Here is a 22781-nt window from a genome sequence, read left to right on the forward strand (position 1 = left end):
GACATGTGTAGGCTTGTCTATACCTAAAATTGTCTGTAGAAGTACGTACTCAGAATACAAACAGGGCGTGGCCTACAAATCTTCGTTTGCGATAGCATAGTATTCAAACGCACCGCGAATGTTTCATCCCCTTTTAGTGTCTTTTATCTCATCTTAATTTGTTATTTACCCTGTACCTACAGTGAACCTTGATTTTCATTATGCTTCCCAAATGCGTCACGTTCCCCCAGTGGTATCGCATTTGTATCTTAATTTAAGTGATGTATAGACAATGGGACAATTACACTTAGTTTTATATTCAACCGTGAGCGCCAGTGTGGGATTATCACATGGTCGTGCACCCGACCATATAAACAAAATAAGAATTAAGGGTCCGGAAGACTCACGCTGTGCTCACAACTTGGAAAAGATTTCGAGTTCAGCTCGTGAAGTCCCCAACCCGCAGCGCAAACACAGTTATACCAATAATGCGGGCGACGTGCTCTCATTAGAAAACCGGACTCTCCAGATTCGAACGTAGATACGATTTCCATCGTTGCGAACATAACCAAAGAAAATTAAAGATTCTTGAGGAGTCAGCGACATAACTGTCCAAGTGTAGCTTGAGGCGGTGACAGTAAAAACTTCAAGCCTGCATCGTGAATGCCATCTGCAGAGCTCGTCAAGGCATGGGCGAGCGATAAAAACGATCGCACAGCGCATGCGAATGCGAATATCGCGTTACGACGCGGCCATACCAATGGCGGTGACTATACTCAACACGAGGATGCTTATTTTACGTCCACGAAATGTTCGTGCCGGTGCTAAATGTGATAATGAACCCTCACAAGGTAATCACTGACGCGTGTTTACGCATGTATATGAAAAGAACACGAAGTTCAATGGCAACGGAGCGGACGCCGAAAAACATTACATAAGAATCGCGCGGCAAGGTCAATGTCGCGCGGAACAAAGATCGCGAAAGTGCTCCAATGTTACGTAGGCAGCTCTCGGCTCGCTCGGATAATTGCGATGTAATCGCCGTAATCCATCCACGAGTCTTGTTTCCTTTTACGGCGCGCGCAGCTTGCGGCCGCATAGAAGAAACAGCTGACCGACGGCACGCGCTTCGAATGCATATTAATGTCGCACCCGCCGCAAAAAACACGTATAAAATCGAAATGCTACTATGAAATATCGAACCAGTTTGAAGTGCAGGCGCCTCAATTATGCAATCGTCGTACGTGGACAACGCATAAATCAAACCACGCAGTCTTTGTAATTGTGTAATCGATTTCAGTTTTTAACAGCATATTCTTTGTTTTTGGTGTCAGGCTACGCACGGTGTGTAGCTTCCAATTTAAGCGTTCGCCATAATTGATGTTCGTCGTCGCCTTCCTTTTACAGCGCTTCCCTGTCCCGAGTATCCGGTAAAGGAAACAAACACGCCCTTAATTTCATAACATTTGTAAAGTGTACAGGAAAGTTTCGTTGTTATATCATTAAATTTTTTGTTGATGAAACACACTTTTATAATCTTTAGAATATGTGGGATGGCGATAAAATAAATTGTGATGATTTATTATCAATGGTACTATAGTGCTATCTTATCAAAATTGCTCGGCAAAAACGCTACAGTACTCAGATAGCGGGTCGATAGCACGCACGCACATTTGGCGAGGGCGGTGATGTTGTCGCAGAGTAAATAGCAGAATGAGTTCATCGCAGGGATCCTCATTGTCCTGTCCACATAATGAGTGAAGCCATGACATTTCTCCCCCGCGGCGCCTACAGCTGCCCATCATTACTATTGAACAAAAACTTTCGATTGACAATAAAACAATGAAATACGTTTACACAAAACAATCTTCGATAAGCTCGATGTTTGCAAACACTTTCTTTTGATCGCGGACTTCGGGACATCCCCTTAGCATTTTGTAGCAGAAACAATAATAACAATTTATCAGGCTATTAGTATTAAGGCAGCTGTATACTGACGGGGCACGTTCGCATTGCTAATGGACACTAACGCGATAACTTTATATCCATGAGGGTGGGCAGGACAACTGCGCCGGTGACTAACAAAAGCATGGTATATACTCTCATTGTTGATCGCAGATAATTAAATTGATTCCCCCTGCGAGATTATAAATTGTCTCTGAATCAAATAGGTAGTAGAATTTTAATGCACTATTTTATATGCTTTGATCTTTAAAAATAGCGGCTTCTTGATTTGTGAAGAGATATTGTGAGTGTAAATTAAAATGAACGTTCAAGTTTCTATTTTAACGCTTGATGCCGGAAGGGCATTAAAATAATGATGAGCCTATAAAATATTTTATCCAATCGATAACCGGACAGGACCTCGTATAAAATCTCTCACGCAGGCTGCACCGGCCGTCGACGCATAAAATTCTTCACGCCACATTTTCCAGACACGTGATATTTCTAGAGGCAGCCTGTATGAAGCAGATGTTCTAGGTCGATGACGTTAGACCTTTCTATGTTGTCGCGTGCCCTGACTTATGCACATGGTGTTGTTATTAATGCGCTGTTAGCAAGCCTCCGGGGTTGTCAGCACTCGCCTTTTTATAAGCTTTGTTTAACAAAAGCATGTGTTATTTTGGTATTTAGATGTGTTACTCAATGTGTTGTGGTGGAATTCCAGATTAGATGAACAAGTTTATCAGCAGGTGTTCAATTAGTATTAGAAAAATAAGTTTTTTAAATGCAGCTTTTGAGATGGCGTCATTGGAAATGACATTCAAATATCACTGATTAACTTTTCTTCAAGATTAAAGTTTTTGGGTTTGCTGATAGCGGCTAGAATAATTTGGACTTTTATCGTACTTTAAACAGTTTTATCTTAAATTAGGTTTAACGATTAAAGGTCGCATATTCTGGCGTCGGCAGAGAAGATCGTAATTCTCCCAACTGGCGACCACTTAGTGTTTGTGACGTTAATGACGTCATTAAACCTCTCGTACGTCCACTTCAAGATCACGTTAGTGTCACATCATAAAATAAACATTCACACGTAATGGGCGCCCTCCTTTGTCAAGAAATGTAGAAGTCATGTCCGAGAGGCAAGTACGACATAAGTAATGATTTTAGATGAGTAATTCAAGATAATTTTATATCATAATCATCATGATTTAATGATTACGATTACGCCTTAGCCCTAATTGCAACATTGCTCATTAAACATAATCTACATAAACATCGAATACTTTGTGGATAAGATTCGAACCGGGTCTCAGAATGAAAATATTTAATGCTTTTTTTTGAAGTCATTTATTTATTTAGAACATATAATTTACATTTTTAAATATTAAATATAAAAATAAAAAACATTTAAAAATATAAAAAATAGGTTGCCACCGATATCGGGCACAGGGTCCAAGGTACCGGTGGTTAGGGTCCCAGAGACAGAAACCTCCTCACAATACGTGCCGTATCAAGGAGTACTGCCTTCTGAATCAGTCCCTTGATCCAGCCGCCCAACGAGAGCCTCCTGAGGTGTTCGTCGAGGCTCTTGGCTATTAAACCATTGGCCGTAACGACAATCGGCACAACTAATGCTTTTTATTATTAATCCTTATATAGCCAAAAAAGTAGTGTTGTAATTCCTGTTCATATTGTCCAAAGATTGTCATTAGCGGAACAGGTCCCGTAACTTTCCTCATTTGGGGGGGTTTCCTAAACCGGCAGTCACACCTGCTTGCAAGGGGACCCGAATTCTTGTCGAAGGGAGCTGGGCTGCCACGGAACTACTATAAATCATTATGTAAGTAATAATATATTTATTGAGTGAAGTAAGGTGCTGTGAGAGTGTTTGTATGGGAGTATTTTTAAATAGAAGTGTTTATGATTTCTTTTAGCAGCATTACATTTTGAATTCTAGAAGATATGACCTGAGGATTAATAAATCTCCTAACCAATTAAGAAACTTATAGAGAAGAGTGTGATACAATACACTAAATATTAAGAGATGCACTGTGCTTATATCTGGTTCTTGCCCTGTTATTTTCACATTCTTGCTATCATATTTTTGTACATCCCACAGAAATATTCAAATGCTGTAATATTTGAACAAGTTTTCACCAACTTATCTTAAACTATACATCTTCGATAGTGAAATTTATGCAAACCGATGTTTCCGTGAAATAGAACTTTATGTAATTGAGCACTTAAATTTTCTCGCGAGCGTCTCACGTTGGCAACGTTTCATATTGGCGATGATTTATTTTCAATTCGATATGAAATATTTTGTGCATTTCGTTCAATAATACTGTAGAATCTTTTCAAGGAATATGTTTGTTTAAAATTGTAAGTATGGGAGAACTTACATTGAAATCCTTATTTTATCTTTATCCCGAATTTGATTGTCTAGTCTCTGAATAGAGTAAAATATGTAATATTAATTTGCAGAATTTTACCCTTATAGTATGGATGGATGGAACAAAGAAGAGCTTAACAGTCAGTGTTAAATTGAATAAATCACTTACAGAATTAAATTATACAATTAAGATAAAATAAGTAGTCTAGACTGGATTTTATCTTGGTAAAGCTTTACCTAATTGCATGATCAGTTTTTCTTCGGTAAGATAGCAATGTTAAAAAGTGGTAACGACTTGGTATTACATCTTATCTGAGTAAACATGGTACAAATATAGGAAGAGTAAAAACTATAACTATAGAAGGAGAATGTTTTTATTTTATAATTTCCATAACAAACCTTGGTTGGAAGACGAGTTTATGACAAAAAGCGTTGGTTACAGCGGTATGCCCGGGTCGGGTTTAAGCTATGCTAAGCATCGTTCTCGCTCGCTATGCAACCCCGGCACGACGAGGGGACGAGGCGAACTCGTAATTATAAACAGGGCGAGGTGAGTCGAGGTGTCGAGATATCGCGATAATATCGAAACGTTTTCGTTTAATGTTGCTGGCGGGTATTTAATCGCGGAATTTAATAAAATGGTCAAGCTGAGCGCGGGGAACGCTGATTTATCGCGGGCGATCGCAGCGAGTATCGATACGGAATCCTACTCGACTATCGATTCGAATGTATTTTTTTGAGATTATCGTTTTTGTTTTTTTTTGGGTTCGGAGATATTCGTTTATTGACTTCATCGACAGATAACTTTTTCAGACGATACATAGTACAAAATAATTAGTTGTTTGAACTGTTTGACTCTCAAATGGTAAAGATTTCAGTTATTTATTGTAAAGAATGCAACAGTTATTATCGAAATAGCGAGCATTGATATAGATCTAAATGCGACTTTTGGAATATTTTTAACATTCTGCGATTATAAACATAAATACATTAGTGAAGTACCAACGCAGGTGTGTAGACAAATATTTCGAATATCAATCGATTGAATTACAACATCAATTTTAATCACGTAATTATGCAATTTGCTTGTTAGTGTAATAACTGTGATAGATATCGGACTCAGTTAATAGAATTAATTTGTATCTACATTGAAGTTTATTTTTGATATTATTCTGTCGCTATGAATCGATAGAGGTGTCCCTCCCTTCTTATGTAAATTCAACTTCAGAACTTAATCCTTCTTATTAATCTTTCGTTCACCACTCTAGAAGTTAAGCCATGTCAAGGTGATATAAATGTATTTATTGGATTAGTCCATTTATTTTACAGTTAGCCAGCTCATTAAATTGCTGTAATGGTTCAACAAATCCGGAATTGTAAGCAATAAAATTTTATGTGCTATGGGTATATTTTAGCACTATTATTAGTATTTGTTAAAAGTATCTACTTACTACAATAAAATATGCATACTCAATTGTAATTTCGTTTAGAATCAGTCAAATGCTTATGACGTAGATTCTTTTAAAGATTATAATCTAACATAAAAGATTATCTCAATAATTTACACTGACTTGTTAACTCACGATGTTAAAACGTAATCTTATTTCAAAATATATCATGTTTTGTATTTAAACCAAATATTTATTCGGGCGTTCACTAATTGTATGCGAAAACCGTCAGTTCAGTACACCGAGTTTATGTAAAGATATGAGATAAGGAATTAATTTTGTAGTTTGAAGTTGAACGTCTAACGGTGTTGCGTTTCGGGGTAATTAACAAATACCTTTAGTCTCTCGAGGAGGGAGCGATGGCAATCGTGAACTTCGAGAAACTTCCAAACTTGCCTACGTGACTGGATGTAAAGTGAACTGATATTTGTGAGCTTCCAAAAAGCATTTCGGTTACTGTCAAGTCAGCACAACAAATGACAATGAGCGTGAAGTAGCAAAATTAAACAATGTTTAGGGAAGGAAACATTTGAAAATATTGTGGAATTTGGGGATCATCCCCTCGGTTATATTTTAGAGTAGCATATAAAGTTCGATACAGTCATAGTTATGATAATAGAAGTCTAAAAATAGAATAGAAGATTCACCATTACTCACTAAATATGTTATAGGTAATCGTGTCATGAATGATTATGCGATTATCACAATGAAAATTACTAAATAGCAGACATCTTATCTTCAGGAATATCCTACTGATAAAATTCCCCGTAATTGAAGCTTTAATTTCAAACCGCTGTATTAGATCCGGGAAAAAGGTTTCACATACGATTTCATCGATTTCTCTGCAAACAATGAAGTAAAGAAAAATATATTAGCCCCTGTGATGTCCATGGTACGATTCCCCTTTGTAAACGCCCTCTCTTGGGCGATTGCATCGGAAGCAGTAGAAATGCAGCGGGATTATGCAGCAATCTGCCATCAGCGGGCCCCCTCCACCCTTGAAATGTATCGTGTTGCCAGGATTAATTGGTGTTTACCCCCAGTCTTGGGGCAAAATATCTCGTATTATATCACGCGAAATTAGACTATGTAATGGTAAATTAATAATATATTGCGGTATGGAAGTGAACAGTTTTGGAACGAAGGATGGTTCTACAAATACGTGGATCGTGGTTAATGCAAATTGGTAATTTGAGAGCAGAGGCTTTGTTTTATTAAATTGCAATTATACCAATTACAATACCTTTTTCGCATTATTTGATATGATCATTCATATGAAAGAATCCTAGACCCTTGTGAACAATATCGCAACCTCTCAATTCAATCATATCCTGTAGTTATCAGATCATTGACCGCGGAACAGAGAGCTATTTTCTCCCAGCGTGACCACGAACATATCCGTTCAGAAAATTAAATTAAAAGAAATGTTCATTACATTTCTTAATTCGGAAGATATGTTAGAATTTACGAAGGAATTATTGGTGTGGAGAATTTGTCGCTCACTACTCTCAGTTGAAATACGAGGAATGCAATTGGACAATACGACGACGTTTGTCTTGATAGATGGGCTCCAATAAATTGTTGACTTAGCTGCCTACGTATAGAGGGCCCCGAATACCTCACGTTCACACCTATAGCTATGTGTGCACGCCGTATTAGACCAACCATTCAAAACATGACCCCTATTTTGGCAGCTTTTTTTTATTTCGAAATAAAAATTCTCAAAAGATATTTTGGGGTAAAAGTAAAAAAAATTCTCACGGAACATCCTCAAATTGAATAAATGCAGGTATTGCACACAGCAAAGTCTATTGATTTTTTTTACGTAGAAAAAAGTTCACTATTCAATCACGAACTGGGATTATGCACTCGTTGATCCGGCTTATTTCTTATGTGCGGTAAAAAATATAACAGAAGGAATATCTCTTAACCACCCAATACCCAGACGTGCATCGCATTTCTAGATACATTCCGACGTTCAGTTGGAAAGTCAAATGCATTGTCTAACTACAATTTCCCTCCGGGATCCCCAATGGTATTCGGTTCGGAAGACGTCTCTCATTGTCTGGCTTTACTAAAATATAACCGAAGCTATTACGAACTTCAGACATACTATTATCACGAAGACACGAACTAATCAGACAATATGTAAAGGTCAATAACATAAACGGAATATATTAACTGCTCACAAAATATATTTATAGCGTTCGTGCACTGAACAAAAACTTGTTTCGGCTAATTTCTTGGTCGTCCTTGCCCGTCCTTCAAATAAAAACTAGATAAAAACAATCGCCAAATCGCAGTTTCAAATGCAAGGATGACGTAGCGGCACACGCGTCGCCTCGAGCGTAGTATTTGGTAGACTAATCGTTTATAATTTAAATAATAACAAAGGGTACCAGAGAATCGTCCGCGCCCGATCGTCCGACCATTCGCTAATTATAGAACACGTTTAACCTAACCCTAAAATTTCGTAATCGGTATTTAAATTTTTAATGGCGGTAATTGACAAGGATCAGCGCTACATACAAATCAAAATTCTATATGTACGTCACTTAGTGGGAGTTCTGCTGAGAAAGATTTTTATCGTATTCTTTCGAAACAAAGAGATAGTTGACCATTAAAACGTAGTTCGTGACATGTGTACGAGTCAATTACAGAACGCGTGGGTAGCAGCAGTTGTCCCGGTAATAACGAAGCTACTAAAATTTCTTAAGCGATGTATGCTATGAAGTTATAGATAAAGAATCTATAAGCACAATAAATAATCGAATCGCCATAACATTTTTGTGAAATGTCAAAGGTGAAAGAGACTGGGACCACTGAAGCAGGTGTGTTCCGGCTGCATAGGGGCAGCTGCTCGCTTATAAAAGAAAAATACCTTATAATATTAAAAACCGAGTATCGATTTTTATACGATGAAAAATAATATAATTGTAGCTTATAATAGGAGGTAAAAACTACAAAATATGAAACATAGTTTTTAATTGACCTCTTGGAAAAACAAAGGACACAGATTCTAAGAATACATGAGGACTGTATAATGCCTGTATTATAACCTATTAAATCACTTAGCCTAAAGGGTACACCCACGCCCAAATCAACAATTAATAAAACGCTACTCACTCCTAAAGAACTTTGAACTCTTAAAAAATGACCTTAACAAGAAAGTTTCAAATATGAAAACGACTTCCTGCAAGCCGGGCATGACGAATTTCAAAACATTTCTAATGATCGTCCGGCATCCGGTTGGAAAAACCTCAAACCAGTAATTTCCAGGTAGACGCCATTATCATTCACGCGTCATACGTGAGACCCTATTTGGCATATTTTTATCTGAATTCAGCGCTGTATTTTTCCTTCCTAGTTATTGCTATAACTTCAGCAACTTTTGTTGTAACCGTTCTAGAACAAGCTTCCAAACCCGATCCTGCGAGCTGTGTTCCATTTTAGTTAACGGAATTCTTGCTTCGTATAGAGGCAACCACCACAAACATAAAAGGTTTTCTCATTTAAACGTTACACGGTCTTCTTTCACGTATCCATTCGGTCACTTAGAGCAGTCTCGACGAAGCAACCGATAATTGCATTAGCGAGGAACCAGTTTGTACATCACTGCCCTTTGACTGCACTGATTCTTTATGACGTACCACATGAGAAATACTCTATGTGGGATGGAAACTTAAAACTTGTGGTCCATAGTTTGGTGGTACTAATGGCTTCACTTCGAATCGTGATGTCCGATTCATTTCGTGTTCTCGAGTTGATTTGCTCTCGTCCATTAATTAATAGACTTTATAGTTGAACTTTAGAACTCGTTCTCGAACTATCAGCAGGAGTATGGAAGGATGTGGTTCCCCTGCTTGATAAACTAAAACTCATTAATCACGCAATTAAATACCATGAAATATGTGCAAATGATGTTTCCGCACTGAGTGTTCAGACAAAAACCCGTGATAAAACTTTTCCTGTTTTAATTGGCTATTTTTCTCGTTCCATTTGTTAACACCAATTATGTTGACTTGAAAATGTTTTAGAAATAACGTTGGTAGTAAATAAAACGACCACTTTAGGTTTGTTATACCTTATTTGATGTTACAATAGTAACATTAATCAGTAGAATGTCGGTGTAAGTTATCGCCCTGCCATATGCTCAAACAAAGAGATCTTAGTTCCAAAGCCTGATAAAATTACTGGTGTAATGAAAAAATATTGCTGTAAAGGGTGCACGGAGAGCTCGTCAATATTTCAGTCTCAGAGTAAACAAACGATAGACAGGCACACATCAGGCAGATACTGAATAGGTGAGTATTTCCAAGGTTATTTACATTCCACGTTCTCCGAGTCAGGTTAGTGTGCAGACTTCAATTGAAGTAGGTTTGATTTCTTGCATTATACATATGTATGTACCTACGTAAGTGCCGTTAGCTAAAATTACCGTAGGCCTAGTGATCAGCAATGAAGGTTTTCTAGTTGACCAATGATGACGAAGTGGATATGCCGCGATGTCATGAAATCTTTGCACTTTGCGCTACAATCGGCATATCTTTGATCAAATGATAATAATCGTTACAACGTGATATTGTGCTATATATGGTGATTATGAAATCGCAACATGACGCAGTTTACATATGACTACGCAAATGGATTGCGTATACAGACTTATCAGATAAAGAATTCATCTAAGGTTAATGTATGTGAATATCACAATATGTCCAATTAAGTGCTCCAGAGCGATATCTAGTAATTAGGATTGTAGAATAATAAAAGGAAAAGGTCACGGCCAAGTTACAATTTATCCACATTTCAATTTATTCACATCCACTGAAGACCAAATTTTCAACAATGGTCTAACGGTGCCCTTTAGTCGGGCAGAAACCATTGTCTTGTCAGACAATTTTGGTAGATTTTCGTCTGCTTTACGACTTGTGACTTGGGCAATACGCACGCGTCAAACTTCGAACAATAAAAATATAAATAAACAATAATGAAAGTTGAACGACCACGGTTGGCGTTGATGACTCAGTTTCTACCTGACCGGACCAGTGTCGTTTTATTACAAACTTGTCTGTGCCGATGCCGTGATCATCACAAAGACAGGAATTCCGTATCATCTGCGGCCGTAATCATTTTTTCTTTCTTACGATTGCAGTGGTCGAGGAACTTTACGAGGTCTAGGTCCTTTGTGTGATTTACTGGCAATATTTTTATATATTCATTTTCAATATTGACCTCCAATAAAACCATAACAGGCTTTAAGTGCTTTTTGAAATCGAGTTTCTAAAATGATAGCTTCGCCAATTTCATCGGTGTATTCTTAGTTTTTGTGGCGACTTTACAATACAATACAGGCCACTCCAGTTCATGCCAATAAGCATAAATCCTCGCTTAGTTTTTTTCTCCAATATTTAAAAACACAATTTCCAATTCCGATGCTTTTCTGATCGTTAAGTTTTTACTTGCATTCTACAAGGCCTTATACTAAAAGGCGAGCTGTTCCGAAATTCAAATCAAATCACATCCACCGTTCTGAGCCCATAAGTCGGGGCATGCGCAACGGCCGAGGGCCAATGCGCCCGCGCACGCTTCTAATGACAGCGGGGCGGCGGGCGCGCGGGGGGCGACCGACCGGTTGCGCGCTGCACCGCGGTAAGTACATGCCTTAAGGGCTCGTATCCAGCTGATTTGATTGGGAATATCAGCTGATTTTATGGATATTTGTAATTTCAATTTCATGAATACCGCGAAAATGATTCCCAGTCGTCGTTCTCAGTATTGCAAGTCAAAGAATTCTACTCTGAATACAAAGTACACGTTTTTATATTCCCGCGAAAACAGTTTTACAACTTGAGTTTTTTGCTGTTACTATTTTATGTTTCGCATTTACATATAACCTTACAGTCACAAAAGAAAATGTTCGTCGTTAAGACAGGTGGTAAACTTTACTTTCTAGGCGTTATTTAATACATTGTAGAAGATTACAAGTTTTTGAGCCGGTCGCTTTTGAAAAGTGGCGTCGTATAAACAGCAGCTTACCATTGCGCGGCCGGGAACCCGTTCGCTGTCCCCGGCACGCCCGGTTAGAACTCCTAACTTTTTATTTTACAACTCACCCTTTGTGGCTTAGGCTCGCGTGAATGCCCTACTACCTACCGACCGCCAACTAACTTTGTTCCTTTTCTAAGGTGATTTCCACGTCACTTTAAAAACTTTCGCGCCAGTTCAGCAAAAATATTGCTAGCTTTGTATTCGTGTTTTTACGTTCTGGCTGTGGTGTGGCTGTGACTAGTATTGGTGCCTGGGTTGTTTTGTAATTTATGGAGCTGTGTTTGAATTGTTTTGGCATGATTCCTGGTTTTCAATTGAGATTTATTTCTTGTAATAAGTATTACAAGTCGGCTTTAGTTGGCATTGGATTAAACGTACCTAATAGGATCGATGATATTGGAAATGTGAGAGATGTGCAGAGTTATAGAAGGTTACGATTTTGGGCCATGGGGTCACTTGGATTCGTTTCAGGGTTATCAATGTTCGATAATGCTTTTTGGAAATATCTATACATATTTTTTCTGATTAATAAAGGTTCAGTGGTAAAGAATATTAGAAAAAAAGTTATCGATAAGACATTTCGATAACAACGAATATGAAGGTCTTTTATGGTGAAACTATGGAAACCAGAATATGACTCAGTTTTACCGCTCATACTGTAAGATCGATCTGATTACAGTTGCCACGTTAAAAATTACAGCATAATATCGACGAAATAGTTACGTGAGCTATGAATCGATAACGCACGGCATGGTTCAAGTGTCCCTTATCGATATATTGAACTCTAGATAAACGTTATCGAATTGATATTTAACGAAAACCATTGCGTTAAAATTTCAGTAGAACTTGTTTGTTTACTAAAGTCAATATGGGTAAATAAGTGTGTTATTTTACAATCATAGTTTTCTGGAATCCTTGATTTAGTTGAAGTGGCCAAAAAATGGCACCTGTGTTATGGTATACCTAGTTAATAATTTCATGGTATTACTGATAGAAGTAGAGTGCGTTAGAACGTGACTCACACACCATTATCAATTTTCATCATAAAAACACGCTGTATAAATAGAGATACTGCCAAAAACATCTTTATTTCCTCAAACCAAAAGGTACTTCATTCTGAAAAAATAATACCTAAATGAAATGATTAAAAACCGAGTACGATTAGAAACAAGTCTGACACATGTAAAAGTTATGTATTAACAAGTACATATGTAGTAAGTATGTACCTATTTATGTAGATATACAACTGTCGTATGTACCACGTAATATCTCAATTGGACTTATCAATAAGCACAATGACACAAACTGGCTGTTATACAACTAGGTGCATCTCAGTTCAGCAACCCCAGATAATACTTTGTCAACAAATACGGCCGCGTTGTGATTACATACATTATATACCTACATACATGTACAGTAGACTGCACATCAGTGGTAACTGTCATGCACCTTAACTTAATAGTAACAAGTACGATTTTAGTATAAAACTGTTACCACTGACCTGAAGTTGACTGTACCTACCTATTTTTAAGCGCACATTATAAGGAAAGTCAAACTGGTAACCATTAAAATAATAGACGTCACTTCACTTTTCCTTTAAAACTAGAGATAGCCTTTACTGAAGGGAAAATTGACTATTCGAAGCAGTCATAATTAATATTTAATTGAGGAAAATAGAACACGTGTAAGAAATGATTGTAGTTTAAGTATTTTGATATGCCAATAGGTAAGGCTTGATTAATGTTCAACTATTTCCTTTCTGCTTTGTACTGTGCCATACCTTTGACTGTATGAGCAATCAGTAAATGCTACAAAACTTTAAGTAGAAACTTTTTCAGGGTGTAACAAAATAAACTAGGTATGTATAACTTACATTAACGCCCTATCTATCAGTTAAAAGTACTTTTGTGACGTCATATACCACTTGAGTGCACCTGTGACCACCTGTCAATAGCATGTGTCATTAAAACTTTTGACATACTGACTTAAGTGCTTTGGGAGTACCAGCTAAGCTTGAAATAAGTGCTTAAGCATGACATTTTGAGTTCTGATACTGTAAGGTTCTTAACACTTGAGATATAAGTATGTGAGCAGTTGAGCATGAATGTTTAGTTGAAAGTTTACAAGTGTTTGGTTATTTTTGTTCTAAATTATTGTTGTGTTGTTATAGTGTTATGTTACTTAAGTATGCCTGTAAGGGGAGATACTGATAAAGGTACACTTTTTTATTTCTTTGAGCTAAGCACCATACCAGCATTCACATACATAAATAATTAATTTATTAAAATTTAAATAAATAACTTAAGTAATAGCACTAAAGTTACAAGTGAAGTACGGTAGCAGCAAAGTTAATTTAAGAATGCATTAAGAAAACAATGCAAATGATTCGCAACATTATCTACTTCTAATATTAACAATATTCCTAGATACTAACTAATAAAATGGCACAATCACGTACAAATACTGGTAGCATACTAAAAATAAATAAACAAAAAGCATTTAACAGAAATTAGCTACAATATACTCCTGTATACTTTTCTTAAGAGGTTCTAATTGCTATAGAAGTTGTAAAATTCTACTAGGTAATATTCCTATTCTATGCTAAAAGATTTTTTATGAAACTATGCATTTCCTAATAAAATATTAAGAGTATTGATATAATAAAATAATAAATAAAAGCAAACACAGAGATGCAATGACAAAACAATCGACTTATCACACACATATTTGACCGGGACCAACCACACCTAAATTCGTGTATGTCGCCAACGTTATCAAGGGTATTGGTGACCCACATATCGCCACTTAACCGACGCTATCTAACTGTGGTATCATGCTTTACAGCTCGCTTACTACAGCAGTAGTCAGTTTGTTGTAACATTTTAATTTTATTTAATTAAGTTAAAAATGTGTTTTAGATGTTAGTATAAAAAAAAACTCGGTAATAATGTAATTCTGTACAGCCCGCCTACTAAAGCAGTAGTGAGTTGGTTATAACATTTTAATTTCGTTTAATTAAAAAATGTGTTTATTATGTTAGATAAATAAAAAATACTTGGCAGCAATGTTATACACGGGCGATTCCCTTTAAGCTCGTTCAGCTCCATACAAATTCTGTCCTGGCAATTTTTTTTTAAATTTGACAGAAAACCTAGTCCTATGCCAAAGAAAATTAACTATTTATTTAGTTAGACAAGGAGGCCCACTGAATTTGTACCTATTTTCCGAGTTATTAGCGATTTTCCAAAAAATCATGACAGGGGACTGTTTGAGGCATCAGGGGACTGTTTTGAATGTGAACAGAAACCCACATTTTATGACTTTTCTATGATCAAAAGCCATATATTTCGGGTTTTTATTACCGCAAGCATGACACGACATAGATCTTGATACGTCGCGACATAGATCTTGATACGTCGCAACATAGATCTTCCAGCAACTCCTGGTGATTGTTGTAAGTTAATATGTTAGCAGTATGAAGAGCGCTAAGCTTCATGTCTATGTGGCTGTGAACTATGCAAAGACGTGTTTCGCCATTTTGAGCGTTTGGTTTGATAACCCATTTCTTTCAACTGCTTACCAATGACGTCGCCGGCGAAAAAGTCGTGGTGGACCTCGTGGGTAAAGAACCAACTTGTCAATTATGAGGGCGCGGCTTCGATTCCAGGTCAGGCAAGTACCAATGCAACTTTTCACCAGAGACTGTGTTTCGGATGGCACGTTAGACTGTAGGTCTCGGCTGTTATTGAACATCCTTGGCAGTCGTTACGGGTAGTCAGAAGCCAGTAAGTCTAACACCAGTCGAACTAAGGGGTACAGGGTTAGGGCACGCCACCATAGCGGGGATCTCTTTGAGGAGTGGCTCGGGAGGAGTCACGGCGCCCTCATTTACCGCATGACGCAGGTCCTCACCGGACACGGTTGTTTTGGGAAGTATCGAATCGGTCGTGAGGTGGCGCCCGGGTGTCACCACTGTGCGGACAGTTTCGAGGACACGATGGACCTCACAGTCCAGGAGTGCCCTGCATGGGAAGGACACCGCCGGATCCTCGTCGAGGGCGTCCGGCCCTGGTTCATGCCATGGTCCGGGGCGAGAGGAATGGGATGCCGTCGCCTCCTTCTGCGAAGCAGTCATGCTCGAGAAGTAGGCGGCGGAACGACAGAGAGTTCGCATCTCTCATGCCGGCTGGACCAGGTAATCACTCCCGGCCACCGTAGGCCTGGGTCTGTGGGCGATGAGTTCAGATGGTTCATCGTTCCTGCGTCTTTTTAGACAACAAACCCGTGTCGGTGGCGTGCGTAGTTCCACGCGCTCCTCAAGTTGATGTCAGCAACCCTAGCGAGGCCCAGGGCCTTTGGGGCTGCGGGACTGTACGAAAGAGTTACCACGGCCCTGGTACATTAAAGGCCTACGACCGAACACGACGGATTTTTAGTCAGTAAAAGTCTGACACTCCCTCACCGCTTCTGACCCGCAGCGGGAGGGGTCATTTGATGATTTTTAGCGTCGTTAAAAAAAGTCGGTTGCACGGGTAACTGAGTTGTGGAGGTCAGATAGGGCAGTCGCTCTTGCCGCTCTGCTTCTCTCTTTTTTTGTAGTAATTCCTCTCGGGATAGCTTCATCTTTTTAGGAGCCATATCACGTGCGTTCGATCAGCCTGTGTAATATAATTCAAGTTCATAAAGGAAAAAAATAATGCGATGCAATGATAGTTTGATTCTTAAATTAATAAAAGAGACTAGCGAATAAATTTACACAAACAATTCATGAAAACTATTAAACCAATACGCAGAATACACAGTCCCCTGTTTTGTTAAACAGTCCCCTGTTGCGTTTTTTGGCAAAGGACTGTTGCCAGAGGACTGTGTATTTCAGTTAGATTTCACAATATTTATGAAACCGATGTCTTATAGTTTTTTAAGAACCTACCGATCAATTAAGGCACAAATAATGTAACAATTAACTATAAATAGAGATAATTTAAGTAATTAAATTACGTACAATTATTTACCAGAGGCCTGTGTGTGGTAGCGGCCCAAACGCTTGTTCGCCTCACAAATGACGCTCTAACACTAAACAGAATGGCGTATCGTTACCGCATTTGATAAGTTTGCCAACTTCACAACAATTGCATTTCGTTGCACTAATAAAAGGATTGTAAAATATTATAGTTTTTTTTAAATATTGATTTAAATTTTTGGCAGGGGACTGTATTAAAATTCTCAGGACAAAGTTTACAGGAGTTTATTAAAATGAATAAAGTTGTAATGGGTGCTTGTTTTACGAAAATAATATAATTTCATTATTTTTGTTTGTGATATTAACTGCTAAGTGAAAGTAGTCTCATCAAGTTTTTCGGAAATCGCATTTCTAGGTGTGAATGCAGTGAAAGGGACAGCCAGGGGACTGTATTTTTCGAGCTTCTAAAACGTATAGAAAAAAAATTAAAGTAATTATGGTTATAAAAACAAAGGGCCCGTGAAGCTTCAGGGTTAAAGTTTCATAAAATATGATTTTTTAAATAAGAATTAAACTATTTATTGAAAAAATCGGTCCGGACAGCCGATTACGAGCTTACAGAGAATCGCCCACACGTAGTTACTATTATAGTAATCTGTGGTAATACTACACTTATATTTACTAAGAAATTATTGACAGTCCCATGGTAGTTATAATAAAATTTGCCTAATTGAAATTTTAAGTAAAACAGCTGGGCAGAAAAGAGCCGCATAGCAAGAAAGAGAGCTAGAAAGACTTGCAACTTTTTAAGTATTTAAACAAAATTGTAAATTAGTTAACGGCATGTGAGAAGGAGCAAAAAGTTTTGTTAATTGATTTCATAACAATTAGGTATTTGGAATGTATGAGTATGCTTATTATGTTATTACTAATATTGCAATGCAAAGCCTGTAATTAAGCTATCACTATTACTAGCATCTTTTAACAAAAATGCCAAGTCAAGACTACAGTAAATAGATTTTTTTTTTATCAACTACTTGTAGGTATACCTACTGATAAAAGCAAAATATGCAATCTTAAGACCTTAAAAGAAATTCATTAGATATTATTATTTATTTATACATAATAAACAGTCAGGGTGACTAATCATGACAATAAGTTAAAATATAGATATCAAAATACCTACGTGCTTTGTAACAAATGAGAAACAATTATTTTCTAAACAAAACGCTTGTTTTTGTTGTTGACTGTACTTAAAAAGTGCAAAATATTATAAAATATATTTCAAGACCAAAGATTAGGAACAAACTACCGAAGAAATAGAATATAAGGTCATGCACTTCTTAATTCTCTACTCTTTACAAGAAAAAAAAACATATGAACCCTTTCTAAGGCCTATTTAAAAAAGCAACCAAAAGTAATCCAAGTCAGCCAGTCACTAGGTAATCCCAGCCAGATAACGAAAAACAAAAGCAAACTCTGATAATATCTAGAGTTACACACAAAAGAGATTTCTTTTTTATCATATCATGACAAATTCTACGTCATGACGTGATAATGACCAAAGTTTACCTTGATATTATTATAATGAAGTCAAGTTCAATAGTTTTGTTTTGAATACATTTTATAACTAACCATTTCCCTGTGGTTTCACCCATGTCTTATGAGAACTACCTGAGAGTACTATGAGCCTGTGCCGGGATAAAATATAGCCTATGTTACTCAGGACGAGAGTAGCTTTCTAACAATGAATTTTTCAAATCAATTCAGTAATTTCGGACCCTTGGGGCACAAACAAACAAAAAAATCCTCTTTACTTTACTTACTTACTTACTACACTTTACTTTATTAGTATAAATGAAGATTTAAATGATTTAAAATGTTTGCATCATTTACTTATCGCCTGCAATGATAGTTGTCAAAGTCAAGAAATCATAATATCATGCTGAATGCGAGTGACACTTAAACTTATACGGAGTTCAATAAGTTATACTCATACTCATTAATTAAAGATTAAAAGTATGATTCAATTAACATTTGTAAGTGCTACCAATTTACACTGCAACAAATATAAATATTGTACAGGTATTATATAAAATCATGCTTAATAATGTTTGAGTATTCACAGTTCAGCATTTGTGAAATTCCCAAAAGCCATTATTTTTATAGAATGTTACATACAATAAATGGTATTTATGAAAAGAAAACATTACAATAAAAATCTTATTTAAATCATAAAAAGGGTAACACTGGTTTTCAGCGAATGGAAAACTTTCTACAAAGGCAAAGGTAGGTAATATGTAGCTAAGTAAATAAATTGAGTGTGGACATGCTTTTGTTTTATTATTACAATGCATTCAGCTTTTTCTTAAACTTAACTTCCTTTCAAATTTGGTGATGTGAAAGAGTTGTTTTGTGGTTTTAAAGAAAGACATTGTATTGTAAAACATTTTAATATGTTCTTTTCCAGAAATTAAACTTTGTTATACCTGAAACAATGCCCATTAAGTGTATTCATTAATGTTGAAATATAATTTACAATTATACATTCTTAAAGTATCATAAATATGGCATGTGGGTAAATTACAATGGATTTTAAGCAGTTTGTCCACACCAAAAACTTATATTTTAAGTGGTATTATTAAAATAATTATGTGCTAACATGTAAGTGGGTAGGCCAGAGATATTTTCATAAAAAAGTGATGTTTTATTTAAAAAACTACAGTCGACAACAAGTCACGTAGGCATTCTCATAATCTTACGAGAGAGAGACAATCGTCGTAGGATGAAAGATGAACAAGTTTTCGGTAAAAAAAAGTTTAGATCTTGGCGTTTTTTGAGCTTTTTACCGTTAGCTAGAAGCTAATTAAAAGCCAAGGTTATTATTTTTGGCAACTATCTAGCTGGACGTACGTAAAATAAGTTACTTAACGATTTATGTATAGCAGCAATTAGATAACGCAAGCTATGTAACAAAATGTATCATGTTTATTCGTGATGCCACCGTTATGAGAATTGAAATACCTATCTTTCGAGGCCGATTTTTTATAAGTCTACAATTTCAAATGGTAATACGTAGCGTCGCGGCACCGCGGCCCAGCACCACTATCCGAGGGCGTTCAACCGAACTAGAGCCGCCATAGCAACACCCAAAGTTTTTCACAATGGCCATGACATCGAAATCAAACAGCCTCCGGTCACTGGAGCATTGACTCTCAGAACATCGCGGCCGCAAACAAACTTACGAAACAAACGCGAGCGTACGTTTTGCTAACATAAATAATCAACAACATACCTGTCAGAAGACTCGGAGCTGTCGTATCTGTCCAGACATCTCTTCTTCCTATCGTCGCCGTCCACGGTGCTCGCATCAGACGATTTTCGGGAATACGAACCGACGACCGCGGCGCGATTAGCGGCCACGCCGCGCGTATCACTTTTCTCACACGATTCACTCGTTTCCAGTTCCCTGTAGAACGATAACTTTACACTATCGCCGTCAAATGTTTCGCCACTGCACTTTTTTGTGTCACCAAGTCCTTTATCGGGCGCGGAAAAAGTTAAATCGTTCATTTGTTTCGGGCCGGCACGGTCCTCGGGCGACCCATCCGCCATCTTTGAGCGCACGAGTGTTTTGTCGCGAGTTTCCATGAGACGCCACGGGCAGCATGGGCGCTGACGTCGCGCGCGGAGCGGAGCGCGGCGCGAGGGGCGGCGTGACGTCACGGCGGCTGCGCGGCCGCGGGGGCAGACCGCGGTGACGTAACGACTCCGCCCCCGTGCATGTGCAGGGGCGCTGTCATTGGCCGCGCGTTACGCAACGCGAGCCTATTCAAATACCGGCGCGAGAAGGGAGCGTAGGATGGCGTAGGACTCGGCGGCGATAGGGACAGGCCCATCCCAGCCCTAACGTAACAAATAATGCAACGTAATGACGAGCGCGCACACTGCCGCGGCCACGCTCGCTCCACACCACAGAACATATATACCCTAAAGGGAAGAATAACGACTCCGTACAAATTTTATGAGGAAATTTTTCCTTACCGGCCGGCGCCATCTATATTCCGCCCACGAAAACTAGAGAGTAGAAGCTAGGGCGGGAGTTTCAAACTACAGTATATTCTATAGGTCATTTTTATTGCATTTTATGCACAAGTACAGGGGCCCGATTCTCCTAAGTTAATAATGTTAAAATCGAATAGAAATTGAATCGCAATATGATCGCAGTAGCAGTTTTAACCATATCGGGCATTCTGCTACTAATATAAGACCAATCGTATTCCAACGACATTCGATTGGTTTGCGATTGGTCTGCTATTTTGGTGATTTTGGTCTATACGGTAGTTTGCTCTACAATCATATTGCAATCGTAAATCATTTGCAGACAAAATGATTCATTATTGAATGACAGAAAAGGATAAAAACGTTTATTTCAAAGAAAAAATAGCGGAATGCCACATATGCTTCAATCGTAATTGAGTCGGATTGAATCTCAGTCGAATGTGAATCGACTCGACTGAATCGTAAAATTAGGAGAATCGGGCCCCAGTCGTTTCGATTATGGCTGAGCAAGATTATCACATTTTGCTCAGCAATAATCGACATGAAACACAGTGTACTTGTGCATAAATTGCTAATATTTATCTTTATAGAGCAGTGCAGCAGTGTAATAAAAGGAAGATTACAGTACAAGAGTTTTTTATTTAGCATGTTAATAATTATAATTTATTTCCAGAAATAGGGTACAAAAGGTGTTCATAAATCACAAGTATGTGCACCTATGTAATGAATTTTAAAATACATGAATTTAATCAATTTAGGTAGGTATTTCAGACATTTTCGTCCAAAATAACAAGTATGGATGGGCCTATTGCATACAATTTCAACATCAAAACATAAACAAACAAAAATTCTAGTTAGTTTTAAAGTGTTACTATTATAAAAACAAGACTATGTTATTATACAATAAAGAATACTATCGATTTGTTTAACAAACAACAAGTTTACAGACATGGTTTAAATTATTCTATCATATTGTGTAATAAACGTTGGTGTTATTTCTTCTTTATTATAGAAATGATTAGGAAGAGAAAGACACTAGACCAATTATATTTTGATATTTACAAACATCAGGTACAGCTGTTCTGAACAACTTCTTCTCATTAAAGCATGTGCTTTTGAAATGTTTGCTGCATAGCATCTTATGTTGTTTATGGAGGCGTCCTGGAATTTTGGTGAAGACCAGGCTTCGTTTGGGAAGCAATACTTTGCCCATAATTCACAACTGAAAATTAAAAATATCAAAATTACACACTCATCATCAGCCTTCTAATGTTCCCACTGCTGGGACACAGCCTCTCTAGGAGAGGGCTTGGGCCATAATCCACCCGCGGGCCCAGTGCGGATTGGTGGATGTCACACGTCTTCGAATTTTTTGGTTCTAGGACATGCTGGTTTCCTCACGATGTTTTCCTTCACCGTTTTGAGAGCAGTAGTGACGAAATAAATTACACAAAGTTATGCGCCAGATCGGGTTTGAACCCGCGACCTACCACTCGTAAGTTGGGGCAGTTACCACTGGCCACCACTGCTCTCAAATTACACACTATTTTAATCATTTTCCGAGTTAAGATATTATTATATCATGTCAGTGGGTAGTCTTCGCTTTGATTGAAAGAGATGTTATATTAGATACGGGAATGGTGTAAGCAAGAAAACTTTTTATAGTAAGTACCTAATGATTTTTGGCAAGGAAAGTTGGGACTTAAGTATATAGGTATATATGTTACGTGAGTTTGTGGTAGTTAGAAGCGGAATTAACAATAAATGTGGTATTCTATGTCGTCTAAGACGAATAGCATGGAGTGTACATACCGCAGAGCATTTTAGTGCCAGGCTTTGGAAACCGATGCAAAGTGATGCTGGGATCTTTAGAAGGTGAAGATCCACACAAGCAGCAGATTCTTGTGTTTTCTTTTTGTGAACTCATCGCGAATTAAACACAAAA

General features: G+C 37.6%; 1 protein-coding gene across 1 annotated transcript in view; it reads right to left on the bottom strand.

The window, feature by feature from the left end:
- Nucleotides 1–20439, bottom strand: part of Jing (jing) — a 127441-nt gene extending 107002 nt beyond the window's left edge. The window contains exon 1 of the mRNA XM_064036672.1: nt 20070–20439. Coding sequence (XP_063892742.1) covers nt 20070–20425 — 356 coding nt within the window. The 5' untranslated portion in view covers nt 20426–20439. The remainder of the gene's footprint in view (nt 1–20069) is intronic.
- Nucleotides 20440–22781: the final 2342 nt, after the last annotated feature.

Source organism: Helicoverpa armigera, chromosome 10 (genome assembly GCF_030705265.1).
Source record: "Helicoverpa armigera isolate CAAS_96S chromosome 10, ASM3070526v1, whole genome shotgun sequence".
Lineage (NCBI taxonomy): Eukaryota > Metazoa > Arthropoda > Insecta > Lepidoptera > Noctuidae > Helicoverpa > Helicoverpa armigera.